Source organism: Mauremys mutica, chromosome 20, assembly GCF_020497125.1.
Source record: "Mauremys mutica isolate MM-2020 ecotype Southern chromosome 20, ASM2049712v1, whole genome shotgun sequence".
NCBI classification, from domain to species: Eukaryota; Metazoa; Chordata; order Testudines; family Geoemydidae; genus Mauremys; species Mauremys mutica.
The window spans coordinates 4,797,990-4,820,387 of NC_059091.1; the positions used below are offsets into that span (position 1 = coordinate 4,797,990).

Sequence of the window (22,398 nt, forward strand, 5' to 3'; positions counted from 1 at the left end):
ACGCCCTTGGGGGGAGTGGGAGATGGGGGCACCCCCTCCCGATTGCAAATGGGGAGGGGCCGAGCAGAGCCGTGGGGTTATTAGGGGGACATGGCCCCACGTGAAAGGCAAATCAGTGGAGCTCAGGTTGAGCATTTGACATGCTGGAGGGAGCCTGGGGCCGCCCAGCTCCGAGGCCGTCCGGCCAGGCTGCATTTTGGGGGCTCACCTGCTGGCCCGTTGGAGGTGTCGGAGGCATGAGACCTGGCGAAGCCACCTGTCAGCTATCACTTCCCCCCCACCGTTCCTCAGGGCTCCTGGCTGCAGCTACAGGGCGGGGATTTCCCCACGGACCACGCGCATTGCTACATAAACTCGGGGTAACTCACCAGAGGGACCGTTGACAGGAGTGGGGCTGGACTGGATGCTTGGGGGAGGTCCCCCAGGTTATGTGCAGGGGTGGGGCTGGGGCGGGAGGGGAGAAAAAACAGGTCAGATGCGGTAACCCCAAGATAGGAGTGAGATGGTTCCCCCACCTGGGTGGAGGGGAAGCAAACAAGGGACCAATTTCACACCCTAGAAGGGTCCTGAGAAGCTCAATTTAAAGAGTTGTGTCCCGAGGAGGGAGGGGAATTTCGAGGGGGGAGAGGAAACCTGTATTTAGTATAAGCTGGGGTGCCCCCCCCTGCCACCCATCGGTCCTGGTGCTCCACTGCTCCCTGCCGGGCTCCCCCTGCACAGCTGGAGTCCCCCGCTCCCAGCACCCACTAACATCTCCCCTGTAAGGATCCGGTCACTGGAGGGGCAGAGGAGACATGTGGGGGGGGGGGAGGTTTCCATTGGCCCCACTCACTGCACCCGGCTCCTCCGACCCCAAGCCTAGGCTGGCGGCCCTGCTCCTTCTGAGTCACTCGGACAGGTCCTGGCCCTTCCTAGCTGGGCCTGAGAACAGCAGGAAGGGGGCGGCCTGCCCCAGGGCCCAGCCAGGCACGGGTCTCACAGTTTTGGTCCCATGGTGCCCTCCTCGCGTCTGGGGCTTGGCAGTGACCCACAAGCTGCCGGTGGGAGCCAGCCCGAGCTGGCCATGGGGCACAGCTGCCTCCGGATCTGGCTCACGGAAGTGAAGCGGGTCAGACACGGGGGTCAGACCCAGACGGGGGTGCCACCCGGCACAGCAGGGACTGGCCTGCGGCCTAATGGCATTTGACAGTGTAACAGCCCAGCAGAGTCTGTCCTGCTGCCAGTATGGAGGGTACTGTGCCCAGGCCCCAACCCTCCCGAGAGCCCCCTCGGGGCTCACCCCCCAGGAGCGGGGTTACTGCCTGCAACCCGGTCGACATTTGGCTTGGACGAAGAGCTGGTTCTCTTTGGAAAGGCCAAAGCGGAAGGTGCAGCAGGGAGGGGAAGGCACCGAGATGGAGAGGGGCGGCTGCCGATGCCGGAGTGGCAGAGGTGGCTGGAGCAACCACCACTCGTCGGGCTGGCCACGGCTATGACATGCCACCAACTCCAGCCCAGGCAGATGCCTCAGGGCCTTGCGGGGTTGTGTTGTGGCACCACCTTGGTGGAATGCTGGGAGAGCCGAGAGCCGGAGGGCAGAGGAAGGGCCCTGCCTCGCCAGGGCTGGTCTGGGGAAGTCCAAGCTGAGCTGGGGTCAGCACAACGCAGAGCTGGGGGTGGGGGGTGGCTGGTGCCAAAGTCTCGTATCGCCCAAGGGCTCAGCTCCAGTGGGCGTTTCCTGAGACCACCTGCAGGAGCTGTTGAAGCTGAAGACGTCACCACACGGGGACTTCAGTGGGGGGCTTCTCGCACTGAATATGTGGCTCCCGACCCCTTCGGCACCCCACGGAGGGGATGTTAGGGTCTTTGCCCAGGCAGTCTGGTGGAGGAGGAGGATGCAGCTTGTTTCCGTGGGCCCCATGCCCCGGATGGAGGGCAGCAGTTAAGGCAGGGCGGTGGGCCTGGTCCCCGAGATGGAGGACGCGGCTTTGGACTGTAGCAGCGCAAGGCCAATGTGACCCTCTCCCTGCAGCTCAAAGGTGCTCCCCCCGGCCCCTGCTTTGGGCTAATCCAGCTAGGGAGGTGGAGCGCGGCTTTGGTTTAACGTTACCCGTCAACTCGGCAGCCTCTGGCTGGGCCGCTCTCAGCATCTCCCCGTCCTTTGGAGCCGAGCGGCAATTGGTATGAGGCAAGGATCTCGGCTCCACTGGGCAACGGCAGCTGTCGGGTGTCACGGAGCCCAGCCGGGGCCTGCTCCAGGAACATCCTTCAGAGCAACGCTGGCCCGAGGCTGGGATCCAGGCCAGGGAGGAGGAATCTGGTGGGGCTGGAGACCCAGCTCCTGGAAGGAGCAGGCTAAGGGACAAGGGAGGATGGAGAGGCTCCCGCAGGATATGAGTCGCCCTGGGCCTGGGCCTCACTGGGGCGGGGAGGAACTGGGGAGTGGGATGCTGACCCCAGACAGGCCTGGCTCCAGCTCCAGAGGCCTCAGCAGGTGCATCCTGGAGGAGAGGGTTACAGGGAATGGGATCAGTGGCTCCACATGGGAGGACGAGACTGGGAGGTGGGGACGGCAAAGGCAGGGCTCTGGCCCAGCCCCAGGCACCGGCAGTGGGACTAGGATTCGGAGAAAGCCACAGCAAAGGTGCCGCAGCAGCTGCCCCGCCATGTGCAACGCCTCCAGGGGCCGGGGGCAGCTGGCGTTTGCCCTTGGAGCGCTGGAGTGCCGTCCTGCCGGGAGGCTGGCTGGCTGTTCAGGCGGTTGCATGTAGGGGGAGAGGGGAGGCATTGGGATGCACAACCCTCCCCACCCCCCATGGCAGGAGTCACCCAGCCAGGCCCCCCGTGTGGAATCCGCAGGCGCTGTGTGTCAGGGAGGCGAGCGGGGTGGGAAGCAGAGCCCCGTTTGCGAGTCGGAGTGTGGGGAGCCCTGCGCCCCGCAGTGCAGAGACCCCAGGGCTACCAGGGGATGGGCTCAGACCCGTGACCGGGGCTACAGAGATTTCCCTGCTCTGCAATCCAACATCCCGTCCTGCGCCCCGGTCCGAGAGGCGAGGGCTCTGGCACTGCCACTGGGGCCCGGGAGCCGACTCCTTGCCCGGCCACCTCCTCCCGGCTGCTAGCGAAGGCACTGAGTGAAAGTCCCCTGCAGAAATGGGCCGCCAGGGCGCTGGAAGCTCTACGGCGCCCGCAGCTGGCCGAGGCTGGTATAAACGTCCTCAGCTTCGCTCAGCTCTTCGAAGATGGGGATGAGGTTGAGCAGCTCTGTGTCCGCCATGTCATCAAACCAGGACTGGACAGGCACCTGCAGGGGGGCAAGAACGGGAGGGGAGGGGTCAGCAGGCGCTGCACAGAGAAGTGAAGGCAAGCTGGGCCCAGGTCTTCGAAGGGGCACGGCTTGTCTCTGCTCCGCTTCCCACCCCCAGGAGCTCAGCCGTGGCCCGGGGATGGGTGGGGGGCTCACCGCGTTCTCCGGGTGGAAGATGTAGGAGGCCGGCGAGTTGTCCAGGATGAGCGTCTTGTGCAGGTCCCGGCCCAGGCGGCTCAGGTCTTTGACGTAGCAGCCCTGGTGGAAGACGCAGGACTCCCGGTAGAGCCGCGCACGGAACACGCCGCACTTGTCCAGAAGGTCCGTCACCGGGTCGGCGTACTGGCAAGAGCAAGAGAGCGGCGCGTTGCTTAGAGCGGGCTCCGCCGGCACGTGGCGGGAGCGGCTCGGTTCCCCGCAGCCCAGCGCCAGGGCTAGCAGGAGCGGCTCGGCTTGCTGAGAAGATCTCCCCCCTCCCGCCATGGCTAGGCCACGGCCAGGCCAGCAGCACAGAGAACTTCTCCCAACCGCGTCCCCTCTGCCCGGAGCAGGCTGGCAGCATGGGGAACACCCCCCCCCCTGCCCCAAGTTTCCCTTACCTTGGCCAGGCTGGCAGTGAAGAGGACACACTCAAACAGCTCCCCCATCCGCCTCAGGAATTCGTCCACGAAGGGTCTCTTGAGCACATAGACCTAAGGAGGGGAGGGGCCGTCAGCAGGGGGCAGGAGAGACTCCGGGGTGAGGGGAACACAGCCCCTGGGGGGACGATGCTGGCAAGTGAGGGGGGAGGGTCCCCAGCATTGGCCTGGGGCTTATGCTCAAGATGGAGCCTGGTGCCTAGTGCCGCCTGCCCAAAGCTGCCCCTTGGGAACCAGCTGGAGGGGCTGCCCCATGCTCATCGCTGCAGCCAGTGTGGGGGCTTCAGCCCGGGTCCCGTTACCGCTCTCCTCACCCCGCCACGCCCGGCGCCGAACCCAGCCCCGTCGAGTCCATCTTCCTCAGGCGCCAGCAGCCGCCTCCTGAAAACAAGTAATCAAGAATAGGCCGTGCTGCCTGGTAACAGCCTATCCTGGATTACTTGAACCAGGCAACGGCTTCCGCAGATCCGCCGCGGCCCTAGGGAACCGGGCCTCCTCGCCCCCAGGCCAGGACGGGCCCCGCTCCTGGAACAGATCCTGGTCACAGCGCCACCCACCCCATCAGAGGGACTCGCCTACCTGGTGCAAGGTCCCCTCTATCTCCACAGGCACTATGAAGTCAGCATTGTTGATTGGCTGAGGGGGGAAGGAATCAAGGGGTCTGTTAGCACGAGAGCAGCAGAGGGGGTTCCCCAGCTCCCCAGGGGCAATGGGAAAACCAGACAGAGCACGCGTGCCGCGGTGTCTCTGCACGCATCTGGCTCTGCTCTGGGGGAGATGGTGTCAGAGAATTTTGCTTTGGCAGGAGAGGAGCATTGCACGTAGGAGCCTCCAGGACCCGCTCCAAACCCTCCAGCCAACGGGACACAGCAGATCCCTCCGCGGCTGCCCCAGCCCCTCCCAGAACATCTCATGCCTCGTTTCCAGCCCTCGGCGCCCCCGATGCGCCACCCATTTATGGGGCATTCACGGGATCTGGGATTAAGTATTCTCCATGGCCAGCGGTGGCTCAGAACCCAGCTCCTGAGAGCCAGATCCACCTGCTCCTGCCCCCACCCCGTCTCTTCTCACCAGCAGCCTCCCTGCGCCACCCCTCCACCCTACCCCCTGAGCAAGCACGTGGGGTCACCTTAAAGGAGCTGTGCACCAGCGTCTCATCCAGGTCGATCACCACGCAGATCCTGCCCTGGTCCCACTGAGTCACCTCGGGGAGCAGGCACGTCCCGGGAATCTGCAAGCAGATACACGCCCAGCTGTCAGAGGGATTCGGGGAGCAGCCCTGGCCCCGGCTCATATGCACTTCATAGGTTGAGTTGCCCTCCCCAAAGAGAGAAGGCTCCTCATCTCCAGCAGCTCCCCATCTCACACCGAGTTGGGGTGTCCATCCATGTCCTGACACTGGAGAGAATTTCACTGGGGACCAGCAGGGAGACTCTAAACATCCCATCCAGATATCTGGGCGATACCCTCCCCATGACCCTGAGCACCCTACAGAATTACTAGCCTCCTTGATCTACACATCTGCCATCGGGATCATCCTGAATTCCCACTGGGAGCGGCCAGGGACTGGGGAGAGACCTCGTGCCAAAGCTGCACGGACTGTGGCACATAAGAAAGGCCATACTGGGTCTGAACAATGGCCCAGCTAGCCCAGGATCCTGTCTTCTCACAGGGGCTGGTGCCAGATGCTGCAGAGGGAGTGAACAGAACAGGGAAATTATCAAGTGATCCGTCCCCTGTCGTCCAGTCCCAGGTTCTGGCAGTCAGAGGCTAGGGACACCCAGAGCATGGGGTTGAGTCCCTATCTTGGCTAATAGCCATTGATGGACCTCTCCTCCCGGAACGTATCTCGTTCTCTTTTGAATTATGCTTCTGGCCTTCACAACACCCTCTGGCAACGAGATGGTGGCGCTAAAAGATGGTGACCTTTACCTTTTCTCCAGTGGAGGAGCGGTCCCCATCCCACAATGCTCAGGGATGAGTGGGGAACTTTGAAGCGAGGGGGAGTAAGGGAATGTTACAGTCTTAAGCTTCTCCACCTTCTCCACTCTGGGCTGGAGCCAACACCCAAGCAAAATCCACAGGACTCCCACTGATACTGTGGGGTTTGGACCAGGGCCTGTTTCCGTAGGAGAGGAAGGGGCATTTGCTTGGGAGGGATAGCTCAGTGGTTTGAGCATTGGCCTGCTAAACCCAGGGTTGTAAGTTCAATCCTTGAGGAGGCCACTTAGGGATCTGGGGCAAAAACTGGTCCTGCTAGTGAAGGCAGGGGCTGGACTCGATGACCTTTTGAGGTCCCTTCCAGTTCTAGGAGATTGGTATATCTCCAATTATTGGAGCTGGGAATCTCAGCCACCCACACAAATACCCGGCGGCTGCTCAGCACATACCTGGTAGAACTGGTACTGAAGACACTGCAGCAGATCGGACTAAAGCAGGAAAGAAGAGGAGAAACGCAGGTATTAGGGTGACAGCCGGCAGCAGCAGAGAGACAGTGTGGCCCTGACTGGGCTGGGGGATTAACCCGCCCTTTAGCCCTAGCCAGCCGGGGACAGGACAGAACTCCCCTCCAATTTGCTGCCATGTGCTTACAACAATTCTCATCTGAGAGAAGGGGAGAGAAATCAGTTAAGAAATAATCAAAGGCTAATGAGTATCAGCACAAGCACTGGGTCAGCCAGAGAACATGAGAATTAAGACAGATCAAGCAGGGAAGGGCTCAGAGACAAAACTGCAGCAGGTATTTCTCTCTCTCTCACACACATACACACCTTCATGCAGTGGCATATGGAGACTTGTTTATGGAGAAGGGGCCCAGTGCTGCCACCTGGTGGAACATTCCCGTCACAGCAGGTGTGGGTACCTGCACACACACCTGCTCTGAGTTTTGGGGGAGATGGGTGTCACTTTAGGGGGCTGTGCTTGCAGGAGGGTTCCTTCCATTCACGGCTGCGGCAAGGCTACAGAACCAGACTCTCTGGCTTTTTGGTTTACCGCGATCCGTGACGAACAAGCTTCGTTCTTAAGACACAGGCATGTCCTACGTGGGGTCAGACACACCGGTGTCTAGCGGGTCGGTAGCCCAGCCCCAGTTCCCCCCTGCCCTGCAGCCCCCTTACCTTAGCGATGGTGCTGGGTTCCTCCTTGTGCAGTGCATGCTCCCCGCCGCAGCCCGACTGACCAACATTCTGTGTGCGGAGGCAACAGAAAAGCGCCTTGAATATGTTCCGGCCACGAGGCTTCTTGGGAGAAGACCTGGACACCAAGCCTGGAACGAGGAGAGAGAACCACAGCCAAGCGTAAGCAGGATGGTCACCTGCACAAAGCCGGCTCCCCAGGCGGGATACAGACCAGCCTCTCGGTACTGCAGGGTCTGGCGGGAGAGATCCAGTCCACTGCAACGTGTCTGGGCGACTAGCTCAGCACAAGGGCTGCAATCAGTGAGGCCTATGGGCCCAGCAGGGCAGGACTGTGGGGGGAGGAGGGGACGAGTGAGCCCCTGGAAAACGAACCATAGCAGAAATCCAAGCAAAGGAGTGTGGGCAAAATTCCTTGAAGGATGGAGTGGATTCAGCCCAACGGTCCTCACCCATCCACGTGCTAACCCACCGCCACGCGTCCCTCCCCACTGCCGCTGAAGGCTGCGACCCCCCCCCAGCCCCAAACTGGGAGGGACCCAGGCCTGCAATGTGGAGTAGCAGCCAGAAGGTGGCGCTGCAGACCCGCAAGTCCCCAGCACCTTTGAGGTAGAGTCATGTCCAGGAGCTGCTGGAGGACCAGAAGTGGGAGGGGGAGCCCCCAGGAGGAGGGGGAGCCGGCAGGCTGGTGCAACGGGTGAGATAAACAGCCCCTGGTTCAGAGCCAATGGTGGGGGGGCCAGCCTGGGGGCCCATGTCACAGCCCCCCAGCGCGATCATTAGCCCAGTGACGGTCACTGAGCCTGGGTGGGAGGTGAGCTGGGGACAACACATGCTGCAGCCCGAGGGACATCCAGCCATTCTTGGGCACCTGGCGTAAAGCGGGAGTCACTCCGTGGGAGTCGGCGCGGTCAGATTAGCAGGAGTGGCAGAGCAGGTCTGGAGCCTGCAGTCGGCGGGCCGCCCTCCGGAGCAGCCCCGAGCCGCGCTCCGGAAACTGCATCCTTCCATCAGCACAATCCTGGTGCCACAACTCCACTGCCCCCCGTGGGGCACCACGGGGCCCCTCCCTCGCACCCTCTGGCGCCACCCCCTTCGTGGTCATTCTGCACCCCAGGTTTTGCTCCCCTCCAGTCCCAGCATATCATCTTGGGGTTTAGAGTCAGTTGAAAATTCCCATCACCTTCCGTGCCACCTGAGTCACCAGCCCCTCCAGTGGTGGTGCTGAGGCCCAGCAGCACAAATGGGCACCTGGGCATGGTAGGGCCGACTGGCTAACCCCGGGCAGCGTGCCAGGGCCGGCCAGAGGATTCAGGGGGTCTGGGGCAAAGCGGGGGAGCTGTGGTGCTGGTACTCACCCGGCGGCGGTGTCTGGGTCTTCGGCGGCATTTTGACGGCGAGGGGGCTGTTCAGTCGCTCTGCGTCTTCGGCAGCACTGAAGGGCCCCCTGCCGTCGAAATGCTGCCGAAGATCCGGATCACCGCCGGGCCAGGGCTCGCGGGGCCTGGGGCCAATTGCCCCCCTCCCCCCCGGGCGGCCCTGCAGCGCACACTGGCCAACTCCAGGCACCGCGCACCACAACTCTCCCAACTCCCCCCCGACGCTGGTCTCTCGAGCACAGGCTGCCCACTAGGTCAAATATTGTACCACGCTCCACGGAGGTGACGTGGGGCTTATCTGCTCTTGGGACCCAAGCCGGGATTTGCACCCAGGACTCCAGAAGTGCCCGGTATCCCTCAAGGGCGCTGAGCACACGCAGCCCTTTGAGTAAATGTCTTAACAGAGATCCGCCCACCTGTCCTGGCATCTCCCTGTCCCAGTGCAGCACAGCCCATGGGCCAGAGGAGCAGGCAGAGAGGCTGGTGAGTTGAAGTGAAGCCCATGTGAAGAGACTTCACACCAGCGCCGCTGTGCAGCCAGCCTGACCGAAGCCCCCGCACATCCGGGAAAGCAGCATGGTCATAGCAAGGCACAGCGGGGCTGAGGGCTAAGGATTCGCCCACCATGAGCTCTGTCACCGACTCATTGTGTACCCTTGGGCAAGTCCCTTCACCTCTCCTGCAACTAGGACCTTCTTCAGGGGGCTGAAAGTAACCCATGCATCTGCATGCTCACAGCACGCACCCAGGGGTGCCTCGCCTGGCAGGCTTCATCCCCGTCCCATCCTGGAGAGATCTGAGCAGAGCGTCCCCAGGATTGTAACTGGGGAGAGGAACCTGGGGCCAGCAGTGACCCCAACCCATCAGTAATCTGTGCCTAGAGCTCCCTGCGCCGGCTCCTGGCAGCGAGAAAGATCAGGCTGCGTCCCCGTCCCCCTCCGATAGAGGAAATGCTGCTGCAGTTCCTCTTTCTCTGGCACCGTGCTCTGGCGGACGAGGTTAAACGGCGTTAATCACCCCAGCCGCATTCGGCGATGGCTCCCCTCCCGAGAGCCCTGGCCCCATACCAAGAGAGCCGTTCTCAGGGTCAGGGTGCAGAAGTTATAGGACGCCACAGAGAGGGCGACTGGCTGGCTCCAGAGAGTCTGTAAAATCTTAGCCTTACGGATCACGGGCCAATGGTCTCCTCGCACCAGCCACCTCCCATTTACAGAGACAAATGCAGGGGTTCGCTCCCAATCGTGCCATTGCAATGGACCTGCCTGCTAGAAGCAGGGCCAGAACCTTTGGCCACCCCAGCATGAGCCTGGCTGGCTCAGGGCTGGGATCGGTTAATGATAAACCTGATGTTTGCTTTGCTGACAATCCAAAGGGACAGGCTCTGCGGGGTGCTGGGAGAGCTCTGAGGGTGGTACCAGGCCTGGAGGCAGCAGGAGGCACACGGGGTGGAACAAAACAACCTCCCCACACACACTCAAACAGAACACACGCACACACACCCAGCACCTTTCCCGGGCTAAGATTAATTTATAACACCTGCTGCATTTCCTTGTTCCTCCCTGGTCAGAGAAGCTCTTCACAAGCAGATCTGAAATTTCCTTTTTAAAACCTCCATTTTGGGCTGAAACTCTTTCCCCGTCTCCTTCACAATGCTGAGCTAAGCACCGGGAGGGAGGAAGCACCTTTCACTCCTCCACCAGCTGCAGAAGCTCAATGGCCGACGCGACCGGCAACCAAGAACCCCCAGGCCACGGTCAAACTCAGGTCTCCAGATCAGATGCTCCCAGCCCCATCACTGCATTATCTGCTCTTTGGGGCTTCTCCAAACCCAGACGTGCCAGGAACATGTCCCTAGGGGAATGAACATTGAGAACGCCCCACCGAAGAAGATATAGGAACGGTAAATTGCCCCCTCAATCAGGAAGTCTGATCACCTCTAAAACAAATCAATCGCAAACAAAAAGTAGCCATGAGCCATGGAAATGGAGGAGAAGGCATGTCTACACAGGAAAGTTAATTCAGACTAAGGTAGGGTGTGAATATAAAGCAGTTTAACTAGTCCCAATGACCTCCACATGCAGGTGCTGCTCTTATTCTGGAGTACAACAGGAATAGCTATTCTGGAATAACTCCCCGTGTAGACAAGCCTTAAAAATCTCTTTAAGTACGGACTTCAGTGTCCCGTGCCCAGTTGGCTTCACTCTCTCACTCCTGGTGACATTTCAGACCACACTGGAACCCAATCAGTTATTTCCCTTCTCCTGCAATTAGCACCTGACCCATAGATCCACTCCCACCTTGGGGGAATCTTTCCAGGTTGTGGGTTTCTATTTTCACGTTGGGCCAGAGGAAGGAGGCGACTTGGCTGATACAGACTAGACAACGAGCAGCTCAAGAAGCCTTCTCCACTCTCCAAGTTTTATGCTCATCTTGAACCCTAACGTAACCCCACCTGGCTCCCTCTCTGAATTTGCATCTCCAGCTGATGCACAAGGAAGCAAGCAGGACAACTGCAGTCAACGAGTCAGCAAGGAGGCTCAAGTCGGGCTTTGTTAGCTGATGATAAAGACAGTATGTGCGAAGCAGGGAGGGGATCCTAAACGTTATTACCTCAATTAGCCTTCCAAATTACTCCTGTTCTCCCAGGGCCAGCCAACCAACCCTCCCAGCAATTGAGATGGGCCTCCAGCCTCCTCCTCTCCAACAGCTTTGCCTGGTCCTTGCAGCCGAGTTGGTGGCTGAGGAAGAGCCATGGGCTGCACGTGATGTTTAACGGTGCCATTAGCAAGGTGACAGCACCCCAGAAGCACCTGCAATAGTTGCCTCCTGCAAACGCTGGCCATAGCAGGACCTGGAGGACAGGCTGGGGCTACTGAGGCAGACGATGACCCAGCTGCATTGCCTATGGCAGTATGAGGACGGATTCAAGTTGACAGCCATAAGGAAGACAGATGAGCAAGACTCCATGATGGAAGCACTTGTTGGGCTTTGATTTGCTCTCAGTGATTCTCCTGCCCAGCCCAGAGAGAGAGAGAGAGAGAGCCCCAAGTCACCGCCCCATGGGATTTCCCCCACACACACCTCCCCCAGCATGGCTCACACGTGCGTTCCAGGAACAGCAGGCAAGCTGGGATCAGCTCCCATGCTGGGTGAGGGGTCGGGCTGCCGGGGTAGTATCGAGGGAAGTGTTTTTTCAGGGAACCCTCGCTTGGGAATGCTTCAAACCATCCCAAAGCACGTTGGAACGTTCCTAGGCCAGAAGGGACCACTGTGATCATCTAGTCTGCCCTCCTGCTTAGCGCAGGCCATAGGACGCCCCGGAATTCCCTCTTGTTTGCCAGTAATGGAGAATTCACCATAACCCCTGGTAAAATTGTTCCAACGGTTAGTTCCATTCACTGTTAAACAGGTGCCTAATTTCCCCCCTGACTTTGTCGAGCTTTAACTTCCAGCCATTGGATTCTGTTAAGACTTCAATCTGGCAGACAAAAGAACCCATTAGCAAATTTTTATTCCCCACGTAGGTACTTGCAGATTGTGATCAAGCCACCCCTTAACCCTCTTTGTTAAGATAAATAGATTGAGCGCCTGATGCTGTGAAGAGGAGATAGCCACGCAGACCCTGACCTCGCTGTTGCTAATCAAACACCTTTGTCACATGCTTATTTGTCTAGGGGGGCACCCGTGGCTTGAGATCACATGTATGTGTTTTAAAGGGGGAGAGAGATGGGGAGTGAGTTCCTTAGGGCCAGCTCCCAACCCCTGGCGTAACAGGGTCAGGGACATAGCTATCATATGGCTCCCAAATGGAGCCTCCCGCGCATTTCCGGCATCACTGGGTCCTTTATGGGCCACTGGAAAATACTGTATTTCCTACTGTATATGCAGAGGCGCACCAAGGTATGGGGACATGGTGGCCAAGGTCAATGCATGAGCCAGCCAGCAGCTCTCAAAACAGCCAAGACTGAAGTCAGTTATAGTAACCCAGTTTCCAACGCAGCTCTTGAGAGGAAGAGACAAGGAGCCAGAGGCAAAGGTACAGGAGGCCGTGGAATATATGGAATCCAACCACTTCTCCCGAGGTGGCTCCCTGGGTACCACTGTCACAGGCCCAACATCCTGCAGGGAGCCGGGGTGGCTGTTCTCCAAGACAGGCTCCTGGTCACGATGGACGCCTGGTCTCCTAAAGGGTGGCAAATCTATGTGCCAGGGGAGCCAGGAACAGGGAGAGGGCCAGTGAGCTGGAGAGGTTTTGAGGGATACCAAGTACCATCTGTGAGAAGAATCCAAAGTCAGCGGAGACCTTTTCCTTGGCCACAGCATGGATCACTCCGATTTTTTCTATGATCCAATAAACACCTTTCCCCAAACCGCTCCAGGGCTCATAGCAGCACCAGCTCCTCGTAGGCTCCCGGCACAGGGCAAGAACGGATCTGGCTTGAAGTTCTCCTCATTGTTTTCCGGGTGAAAGTTGCTGGGCAGGTCCTGGAGCTCTCTGCAGTAGCGGCAGCCCAGTGCCGGGGAGGCTGGTCTCTGCAGTCCATGGAACAAACCAGGTGATGTTTCAGTCTGCCAGCATGAAATCCCATCTGGGAGCTGGAGGGCAGGACCCAGCAGCAACTGGTCACAGCAGCAACTGGTCACAGCAGAGGCTCTTGTCCAACGAGCACTGGATGCAAATTGCAGCCAACAATGGTTTGGGGGAAGGGATTAAAAAGGTTTTGCACTTGGAGCTGGAAGAAGATATTGGACAAGTCACCGCCGTGAGAACACCAGCCCCTGCCAATCCCGGTATTTCTAGAGCACCCATCACCATAGTCTCTGGGCCCAGAGGGTGCTGTCGTACTGCGGCCGTCATCTCATTTGTCCACCTCAAATTTTACTTTCTGGATCTTTTGTCTCCACAGTGGCAGTTCCAGCCAGAGGCTGCAGGCAGTGGGGTCTCGCCACCCCCCTTCCGGAGTCACGCTGTTCGGGGACCCATCGCTCAGAGTGGAGTGCGGGGGTGGGTCTTCCAACTCGCGGTAGCCGCTCCCTCGATTCCCGAGCCTAAGTGCTGGAGGTTAATGGGCTAAGGTCAGGCAGGACCGCGGGGAGGGCCAGGCCCAGCCGTTGCAGGGAGAGCAGAGAGGCGCATCTTGCTGGTGACTGAACTCACCTCAGGAACCAAAGTGCCTCCACTCTGTACCCTGGGGGTGGGGGCTTTAGTGTAAAGAGTCAGACTCACCTTCCTACTGCAGCCCCCCGAGAGCCTATTTCTTGGTGCAACAGGACAGTGATTTACTTCCTCTGAGGCACACAAGGGCACCCGCCTTGCCGTCACTCCCCCACACATCCCCCCGCTCCCCCCCCATGCCCACACTTTGCTTTGCCAGACCCCTCCCCTCCAGTGCACTTCAGTCCCCACCCACCACCCTTTCCTCTCACCCCGCCCTCCGGATTCCCTGTTCTGCCTAGGCACTAATGCAGCCGTCACACTACACCTGTCCCCTGGTCCCACACTGCTCCTCTGGGTTTCCAGTTGCCCGGGGGAAGGGGGGAATCTCAAAGACCCTCAGCCCCAGGGGACGCCACCCAGAGGAGCCCAATAAACGTCACCCACCAATTTCCAGTCTGTTTGGACTGGAGCTGGAATGACAACAGAGGGGAAATGGACGGGTTATCGGCCCATCCCAACAAGCCCAGACATCCCTCCCCAGCCCGTCCCCATAATGAGGGGCAGATGACCCCCCCTTTACACCCTGCAGCTGGAGGCAAGCTCAGCTTCAGCCCATAATGCTGAGGGGCTGAGTCCCCCCCTCCTCCCTGGCCCAGGCACCCGCCCCAGTGAGCTCCATGCACCAAAGCTGCCTGTTAATCCAGTCGCTGCGGATGCATGGAGCAGTTACTCCGTGTCAAAAATACACCCAGCGCATCCTCAGCACGGCTCAGGGACCTGGCCCGGGGCCCCGTGCAGCAGGGTCGCTAGCTGGGAGGGACGAGCTGACAGAGTCAGGAAGGGATTGGGATCGTCTCTCTTTGTGGGGTCGGGGGAACTAGCTACTCCTTCAAGGAATCCCAGGTGGAAACCCCTCTGTCTGGAGCCTGTCCCCGGCGTGGGGAGATCAGGGCCAGGCGGCAGAGCGGGATCCCCTGGGATGAGACGCCAAGGGGAGGAAGGGTCTCCAGCACCTGACAGCTTGCCTGACCTGCGGCCCAGGAACAAGCAGTGCCAAGGGAAAGGTGACACCCCCCCCCCCCCCGCGGCTCCCAGAACACGTGGGGTTGCTGCTGCCTCCTTCCTTAGCTTCCTGCCTCCCTCTCTCAGCAACTTCACTCCCAAGAGAAGCGGTGGAGCCCCAGGTCAGACTGGGGGTGCTGCGGAGGGAAGTGGGAGGGGGTTAACCCACAGCGGTAAGGGCGGAGGCCCCAGAGCAGACAGGAATGATGGTAGGTCCCAGAGCAGATGAGCCCTTCAGAGCAGGCAGGCAGGCAGCTCCAGGACATGAATTATTCACACGGTAGAGCCCCTATTATATATCAAGTGTCACCAGTTCCAAGGGGCTGGACACTGCAAGCACTACGAGCCCCCTGGCCGGGGGGTGGGGCTGGGAAGGAGCAGGAGACCTTTCCCCTTGCACAGATTTTGAAGCTCCCAACAGGGGGGAGATTTAGAGCTCATGACCGAGGGACCTTCCCCTTGCACCAGGGAGGGGGGGTTTAAACAGTCCCGAAGCCCCCCCTAGACCAGTGATGGTGCAGCTTCCGAGCCCCAGTCGGTTGCAATCCCCCTGGTACCTTTCACCCTGAGCCCAGCCCTTGTGAATGTACCCAGCCCCACTCCTCAACTGCAGATCCCCTGGCGTGAGCCAGACCCTGAACATTATTTCAGTGCAACTTTGCAGAACAAAGAGCAGTCCCTCTGTCCAGGCAGCCCACAGCTGCCTCCCGCTGGCAGCTTCCTCTCACAGAGGGGATCATGGAGAGGGAGAGCTATGGCTATCTGGGGGAGGCGGCTCGTGTTTCTGTGCTTAGAGGCATCCGCACAGGCATGGAGCTGGGCGTGGTACAGAGGGAGTTGCTTTGCATTCCCAATCCAGGGAACTGTCATTAAGGTAACGAAGCAGAGAAATTACATGTAAAAAGTATCGTTTATTTGTTAAACATCCCAACAGCGTCTCCCACCTGCCCTGGGGAGAACCTCCAACTTGTCTCCATCACCTGCACGGCGTAAGCGGGGCCAAGGAGAATAGAGATGTAAGATCTTAGCAGCACATTGGCTGTGCGTAGGAGTAAAACATCCAACATCCACAACCACCCTGCAGCACCCACTGAACGAGGAGGCTGGAAGCTGGAGATAAATACACAGCTCGACTGATTTCAAGTCACTGAATAAACACACTTTGGTGTTCTGTGTGCCAAAGACCATATCTCCCGGGCAGGAGATTATGCCCTGAAACAATCCTGAGATTCGAGCAAACCCTCCCATGCAGTTCTGTATGTTTTCTGACACTACTGGAAATGCTCCCAGGACACCCTCCAGGTTCCCTGAAGCCAGCCTCCGAAACAAAGGATTTTAGCCCTGTAACTCCCACCACCAGTGGAAGCTGAGGGACAGACAAACCTCAGATGAGCTCAGGCGTTTTTAACACCCCCGTCTCTGGCAACGCATGGCGCAGTCACCCAGACTGCAAACTGGCAGGCGGCAAGTCTGAAGTTCAACCACCCCCAAGCAGGTGAACAGAAGACAACAGCACACGCTCGTTGGGTTTTCCTTTTTTAAAAAGTCCAGAACAAATCCAAACGGATCATCTCCTCAAAATCGGTAGATCCAAAAAAAAAGGATGCGTTGCTCCTAGCCATAGCCAAAACAAAAAAAAATCTCAGGAACCAGTGGACTCTGGAGTGACACATTGACCTCAAACCGCAAAAGTTCACCTCTCATTTCAGTGTCGTCACTCCCGCAAAACACAGGAACCCCGGGGCCCAGCCCCTGGAGCCCCAGGTGAAGGGTTTGATGGACAGCAAAGAGCAACCCTGAAGAGGGGTCATTCCTGCTGGAGCAAAGAGATGTGGGACTGGGGGACAATGGCTTTCAGTCACAGGCCATCCCTGAGTAAAATGAAACCTACTTTCACCCGGAGAGTGACCCAGCATTGAGTGCTGCCCCAGCCCCTCCCATCCTCCATGCCAGCCTCCACCCAGATTTAGCGAGCAGTTGCAGCAGTAGAAGCCATGGCTTTTGCCTGGCACACAGCTAGTCCAATCCCTATGAATCACAACCACAGTCACTGGGGCTCAGCAGCTGCCAGTTCAATCATCCACCTAGCAGAAGGCAACTGGTGAGGACGAGGCAGGCAGCACAGCCTCTCCCCCAGCTTAAACCTGTTTAGCAAAGGCTAACAGAGCAGAAAGACAGGAATTCCTCCTGGGCTGGGATGCACAGCATAACCCTCCCTCACCCACCAGCTCATTAAAAGTCTGATTCACAGCTTCCCAGGACTTCCTTCTTGCATACACTGACGGGAGGAGGTTGGTGGTTGGACAGGGTGAGTTTCTTCCATTAGAAGCCCAGATGAGCTAATGCTCACAGCCAACACTCCAGGTCTCAGTCATGTCACCTGGGTCAGATATTCTCTCCCACTCCTCTACAAGACAGTGGACAGGCCCCTTCCCCTATATAATTTCTGTCTAGCCTCGCCTTAAGGAGGAGATCACAAAACTGGTTCAATGCTATTTGGGGAGACTCTGATGACCCGGGGCCAGTCTTCCAGGACAATATGTCGTCTCACCCCAACCCGCTAGTTCATGAAGTCTTCCCTGGAACTTAGAGGTACCCAAAGCCAGAGGGGCAGTGACAAGGATAGCTTCACCAACCGTCATAAGGCCGAACTGCCTGGTCGGAGATGTTCAGGGCTTGTCTACACTGGCTACGCTACAGCAGTACAGCTCCAGTGCTTCAGTATAAACACTATTTACGCAGATGGGAAAGGTTCAGTGGTAGCAGATGACAGAACAAGGAGTAATGGTCTCAAGTTGCAGTGGGGGAGGTCTAGGTTGGATATTAGGAAAAACTTTTTCACTAGGAGGGTGGTGAAGCACTGGAATGGGTTCCCTAGGGAGGTGGTGGAATCTCCATCCTTAGAGGTTTTTAAGGTCAGGCTTGACAAAGCCCTGGCTGGGATGATTTAGTTGGGGATTGGTCCTGCTTTGAGCAGGGGGTTGGACTAGATGACCTCCTGAAGTCTCTTCCAACCCTGATATTCTATGATTGGTGTAGGGTATTCCACCGCCCCGAGAAGCGGCAGCAGCTCAGTCAATGGAGGAATTCTTCCATCAACCTCGCCCAGTCTATGCCAGGGGTGAGGCTGGCATGGCTACCTCGCTCAGCGAAGAAGCTATGCTCATGAAATTCCCAGTGTAGACCAGCCCTTTGCCAGAGTAAAGAGACACCACAACTGTGGCAGATATTTGAAAATGGGATACAGATCTCCCCTTCCTCAGCTGCATTAAGGAGAGAAAAGTCGAGTCAAATTAACGAGTCCATGGCTGAGAACAATCGAGCTTTGGCTGAGTATCCTAGCCAGGATTTGGGGCACCTAGCTCCCATTTGGGGAATCCCAGCCCTCAGTCTCATCTATGCAGCTGCCATTGACTGCGTCTAAGTCCTGACACATAAGGTCCGGTGGACTGAACGTGAGGCTGGGATCCAGGAACTCCTGGGTTATAATCTCAGAGCCAACACTGGCTCCTGCTATGACCTCGGGCAAGTCACCTCTCTGTTAAACAGGGACGATCGCAGCCACAGCGCGGGGAAGGGAAGTGCTAAGGTGAATCTAGGGAGCATTTGTACTGTTGAAAAGCGTGATATAAATGCTAAGGATTATTAAGTCTTCCAGAGCAAACCAGGGTTTCTCCCAACAAAAGACACCGCTCCTCACCCCAACAGCCCAGAGCCCAGACCTACATTCATCTTCTTTCTGAATTACTTCCAGTCGCTAATGCTAGTACAATTTCAAAGGGGGTGGGGGGGAAGCAATAGTGTAGACAAGGCATCTGGTGCCAGTCTGTGTTTTAAACACTACGACATCTGAGCCTGTCATTTCACACCCCTGGGGCATGAAAAACGCTGATGGTCGCCCGGAGCCTTTTCTACACTAGAGCTCCCACCAATGGTGCCGCAACAGTACAAAATAACCACCTAGAGGAGGCCAAAGGGAACACAGCCCAGCGACACTCCAGGTTCTTGCAGGAAGAAACCAGGAGTCGTGCTGTGAAGAGGGGAGGGAGTCAATCGTATTTAAGTTGGAAAGGCCTCTGTGTTCTACAACCAGCGAGCTCTTATGGCACAGCCGCTGCCATCCTCCTGAAGATGCCCGAGCCCATGCTGCCCTCGCGCCTCTCCGTGCCTATGCAAAGTGCCCTTGTTTAGGAGTTAGGTGCGGAAGAGGCCAATTCAGAACGGTGAAGTGTGACCCTCTTAAATGGCCGGGGCTGGGTTTGCAGATCGAGATTATGGGGGCAGGCAGCACCACGCTAGATTCCCCATCAGCTCCTAGTAATCGCTGCCTAATTAATTGGCATCTCCATAAAAAAAAAGGCCTTTCTCTGCATTATATCACTGAATCAATACCCAGCGGGACTCGCTTCTCTAAGGGAAGCACCATTTATAGCGAAGCACAAGGAAAAGGCCAAATTATTTCAAGCACATGACAAGGTGTAAAAGGCAAATCCAATTAGAAGCCTCTGCCCAGAGGGACGTTATTCTGCGAGGCTGATGCTACATACAATCTTTAGGGCCGGAGCGGTCACTTATCACAGATTTGTACAGCACCCGGCACAACAGGCTCCAACTTGGTTGTGACCTCTTAAGTGCCGCTGCAAGATATATGTCGAACAACCACACCTAGCCTATGTTGGGATTTCTGCCACTGATGTAGCTGCCCCAATGCAAACGCCTGGTGTAGTCCCCCCGCCCCCATTGACCGTGGTGCCCATCGCCCTGTGGTGGCGCACGTCACAGCTATGCTAGGGGGCTTACACTGGCATGGTTACATCTGTGGGGGAAATCCCAGCGTTTGATTCAGAGATTACAAAACCAGAAGGAACCATTGTGATTATCTAAGCTGTAAAACAAGGTCTAAGGGTGTGGGGATTCATAAATCCTTGGCAAGATCTATCCTGCTTACTTATATGGCCTCCTTACCATGATATCTGAGTACCACACAATCTTATCTTCACCACCCCTCCCGAGATAGAGCAGTGCTAGCAGGGGAACTGAGGACAAAGCAACTAAGGGTGGGATCCATAAAGGGAATTAGGCCTTGCAACACTCAACCTCCCGGCACCTAACTTCTAGGCACCTAGAAATTCACAGGAACCCCCCATCCCCCGCAATCTGCAAAACCCAAACCAGGCTCCCTAGACAATGAATGGGGAGAGACAGGTGCCTGACAATGGGCAAATCCAGCAAGGGAGGTGGGGAGCCAGTGGGAGATGCCAATGATGGGGGGCAGGGCGTGCTAAGCCTTTGCCCCTTTCATAGACAGACACCTAAATCCAGGCTGCCAGGAGGCACCCAGCGAGCCATGAATGGGAACCCCGCTCCTGCAGTCAGGCAGCTTCAGCACTGACGCTGTTTCTTGCCTGCCTCGCACTCAGCTGGGATGTGGGAGACCCAGGTTCAATTCCCCTTCTCTGCCAGAGACGGAGAAGGGAGACACCTGGTCAACGCCTCTCTCTAAGCACTGAGCGATGGGCTATTCCGATTAGGGGACCCAGTGTCTGTTGCTGAAGCCGTTCCACTGCGGATAAATAATAAAGGCCTGCAAGGGGCTGGACCCAAGGTGTCCCGTCTCCCACCTAACCACTGACCTACACAGTGACTCTCTCTGGCCCAACGTCTTCACTATTTAACCAAAGTGGAACAGCATTAACAGGAAGGACCAAGGCCTGGTCTGTGTATGGACCTAGTTACATCGTTCGGGGCTGTGAAAAAATGTCAGGTCTTGTGCGACGCAGTTTGGTCAATCTAATTAACCCCACTGGGTCAAAGGAAGAATTCTTCCAGCAACCTAGTTATCGCCTCTTGGAGAGGTGGCTACGCTACACCGATGGGAAAACCCCTTCTTTTGATGTCGGAAGCGTCTACACTACGGCACTAGAGCGACACAGTTGTGCCTCGGTAGTGTAGACATGGCCTCAGGGAGCCCCACATCAAAACACCCCTAGCTCAGTGGTTAGCGCGCTCTCTGGAGAGGCCGGAGATCCCTGTTCAAATCCATTCTCCCCCTCTGGCAGAGAGAGGGAACTGAACCTGGGTCCCCCACAGTGACTGCTCTAACCACTGGGCTAAACATTTTAAGGTGGGAACCATCCCCACCTCCTCCTCCAGTTGAATTCTGACAGGGACCTGATCCTGGAGGCAGTTTCTCAGCACGCCTACTGGATTGGACCCTGCATGCAACACAGGTGGTTGCACATCTATCTTCCCCCAGTTTGTTAATCTGGGCCTTCGGCGGGACATAAATGTCCAGGTGCCTGGAGGAAGACACTGGTGTGCCTGCATAAAGGCAGGACACAGGCGTCGAGGGAACTGTTATCCTGAAAACTTAGGTGCTTAAGCAAGTTTAGGCACCTACAGGGTTCGGCAGGAGTTTTGGGGATCAAAGTGGAGCCAAAACTGGGATTTAGGCATGTACATCTGGACTGTAGATGCCTAAGTACCTTTGAGGGTCCCACTTCAGGGTCATAAAGCAAGTCTGTGGCCAAGCAGGGAATTGAACCTGGGTCTCTAACCACTAGACCATCCTTCCTGCTGGACACTTTGGCATCATGTTCTCTACGCCCCCAGGCAAATACAGCTATAAATTATGAGATTAAGAAACATTTCCGAACTGTAGCTCTTTTGCAAAAATCAGCAAAGAGCACGTTTTAGTATCAGATTCACTAAATGAGGTTTTTGGTGCCTCTCCTTCAACAAATAAAATCAGAGAGAAAAGCTGTTTTGTGGGATTAAGGGAAGAGGGGTCAACCAATGCCGCTCCCGAGCCATTATTTTGTAAATGGATTGAAAGGGCTGGTTAAAATGTATCTTAAAATGGCCCCTCGCACCCCCGTCAGTTACCTCCCTGAGCACTGCAATTTGCAGTGCATTTCTCAAAACAGAGGAGTCGATACAGCACGTTGCTGTTTGATCTGCCTCCAAAAATGGCTGTCACGACCAGAAATCCTGATCCCTTGCAGCAATCAAAATCCAGCCCTGAGAATAACTCAACAGGAAAAGCAATCCTGCCCAATCCCAGCCTTTAGGAACACCAACCAGCCCGGGGAGGGGGTGGCGTGTGTGCACCTCAGTGGCACTGAAGATATTGTACTCCCTAAGGACATATGGAAGGAACACACACTTTCCTCTCCGAGGATCTGCTCTGGGGACATTTCAGCACGAATCATTTGCTTTGGGACACACACACACACACACAGTTTGGGAAGTTCCTAGAAATGGGGTGAAATGCACATATACAAAGTCCTAGCGCTGCTGACTGAGTTAAATGTCATGTTGCAATACTGTGTTCAAACCACAAAGAAACATATAGAAGAGGAGGAAATACGTTTTCTGGCTGGGAAGTTACTGAACATTTAGAGCCAGAGTGGAGAGAGAAAGAGAGATCCTCTAGAAAGGAGGATTTCACTGGCTTTCTCCCGCTTACACATAAATCACTGCTTCTAAGAAGAGAAAAACCCATTACAACTTTGCTGTTCTGTAAACATCCCAAAGGTAGCAGGAGCAGCTCCTACTGAGTCAATAAATTATCCTTAACTACAAATCTCACCCACAAACAGTGGGAATCCCTTTTTTAAATTTGTGTCTGTATTTTCAAGATTAAAAAAAAATTGAGAAAAGACCCCAAAACTCCTCTGCAAAGATTCCAAACCTCTTAAATCGAAGGATCATTTATTTCATCAGACAATTAAGGACT

General features: G+C 56.8%; 1 protein-coding gene across 3 annotated transcripts in view; it reads right to left on the bottom strand.

The window, feature by feature from the left end:
- Positions 1-1,603: 1,603 nt before the first annotated feature.
- Positions 1,604-22,398, bottom strand: part of CTDSP2 (CTD small phosphatase 2) — an 80,955-nt gene continuing 60,160 nt past the window's right edge. For all 3 annotated transcript variants that reach the window (XM_044995029.1, XM_044995031.1, XM_044995030.1), the window contains 7 exons: positions 7,044-7,192; positions 6,315-6,353; positions 5,054-5,155; positions 4,504-4,560; positions 3,886-3,978; positions 3,443-3,628; positions 1,604-3,283 (listed from right to left, as the gene is read on the bottom strand). In XM_044995029.1, coding sequence (XP_044850964.1) covers positions 3,158-3,283; positions 3,443-3,628; positions 3,886-3,978; positions 4,504-4,560; positions 5,054-5,155; positions 6,315-6,353; positions 7,044-7,192 — 752 coding nt within the window. In that variant the 3' untranslated portion in view covers positions 1,604-3,157. The remainder of the gene's footprint in view (positions 3,284-3,442; positions 3,629-3,885; positions 3,979-4,503; positions 4,561-5,053; positions 5,156-6,314; positions 6,354-7,043; positions 7,193-22,398) is intronic.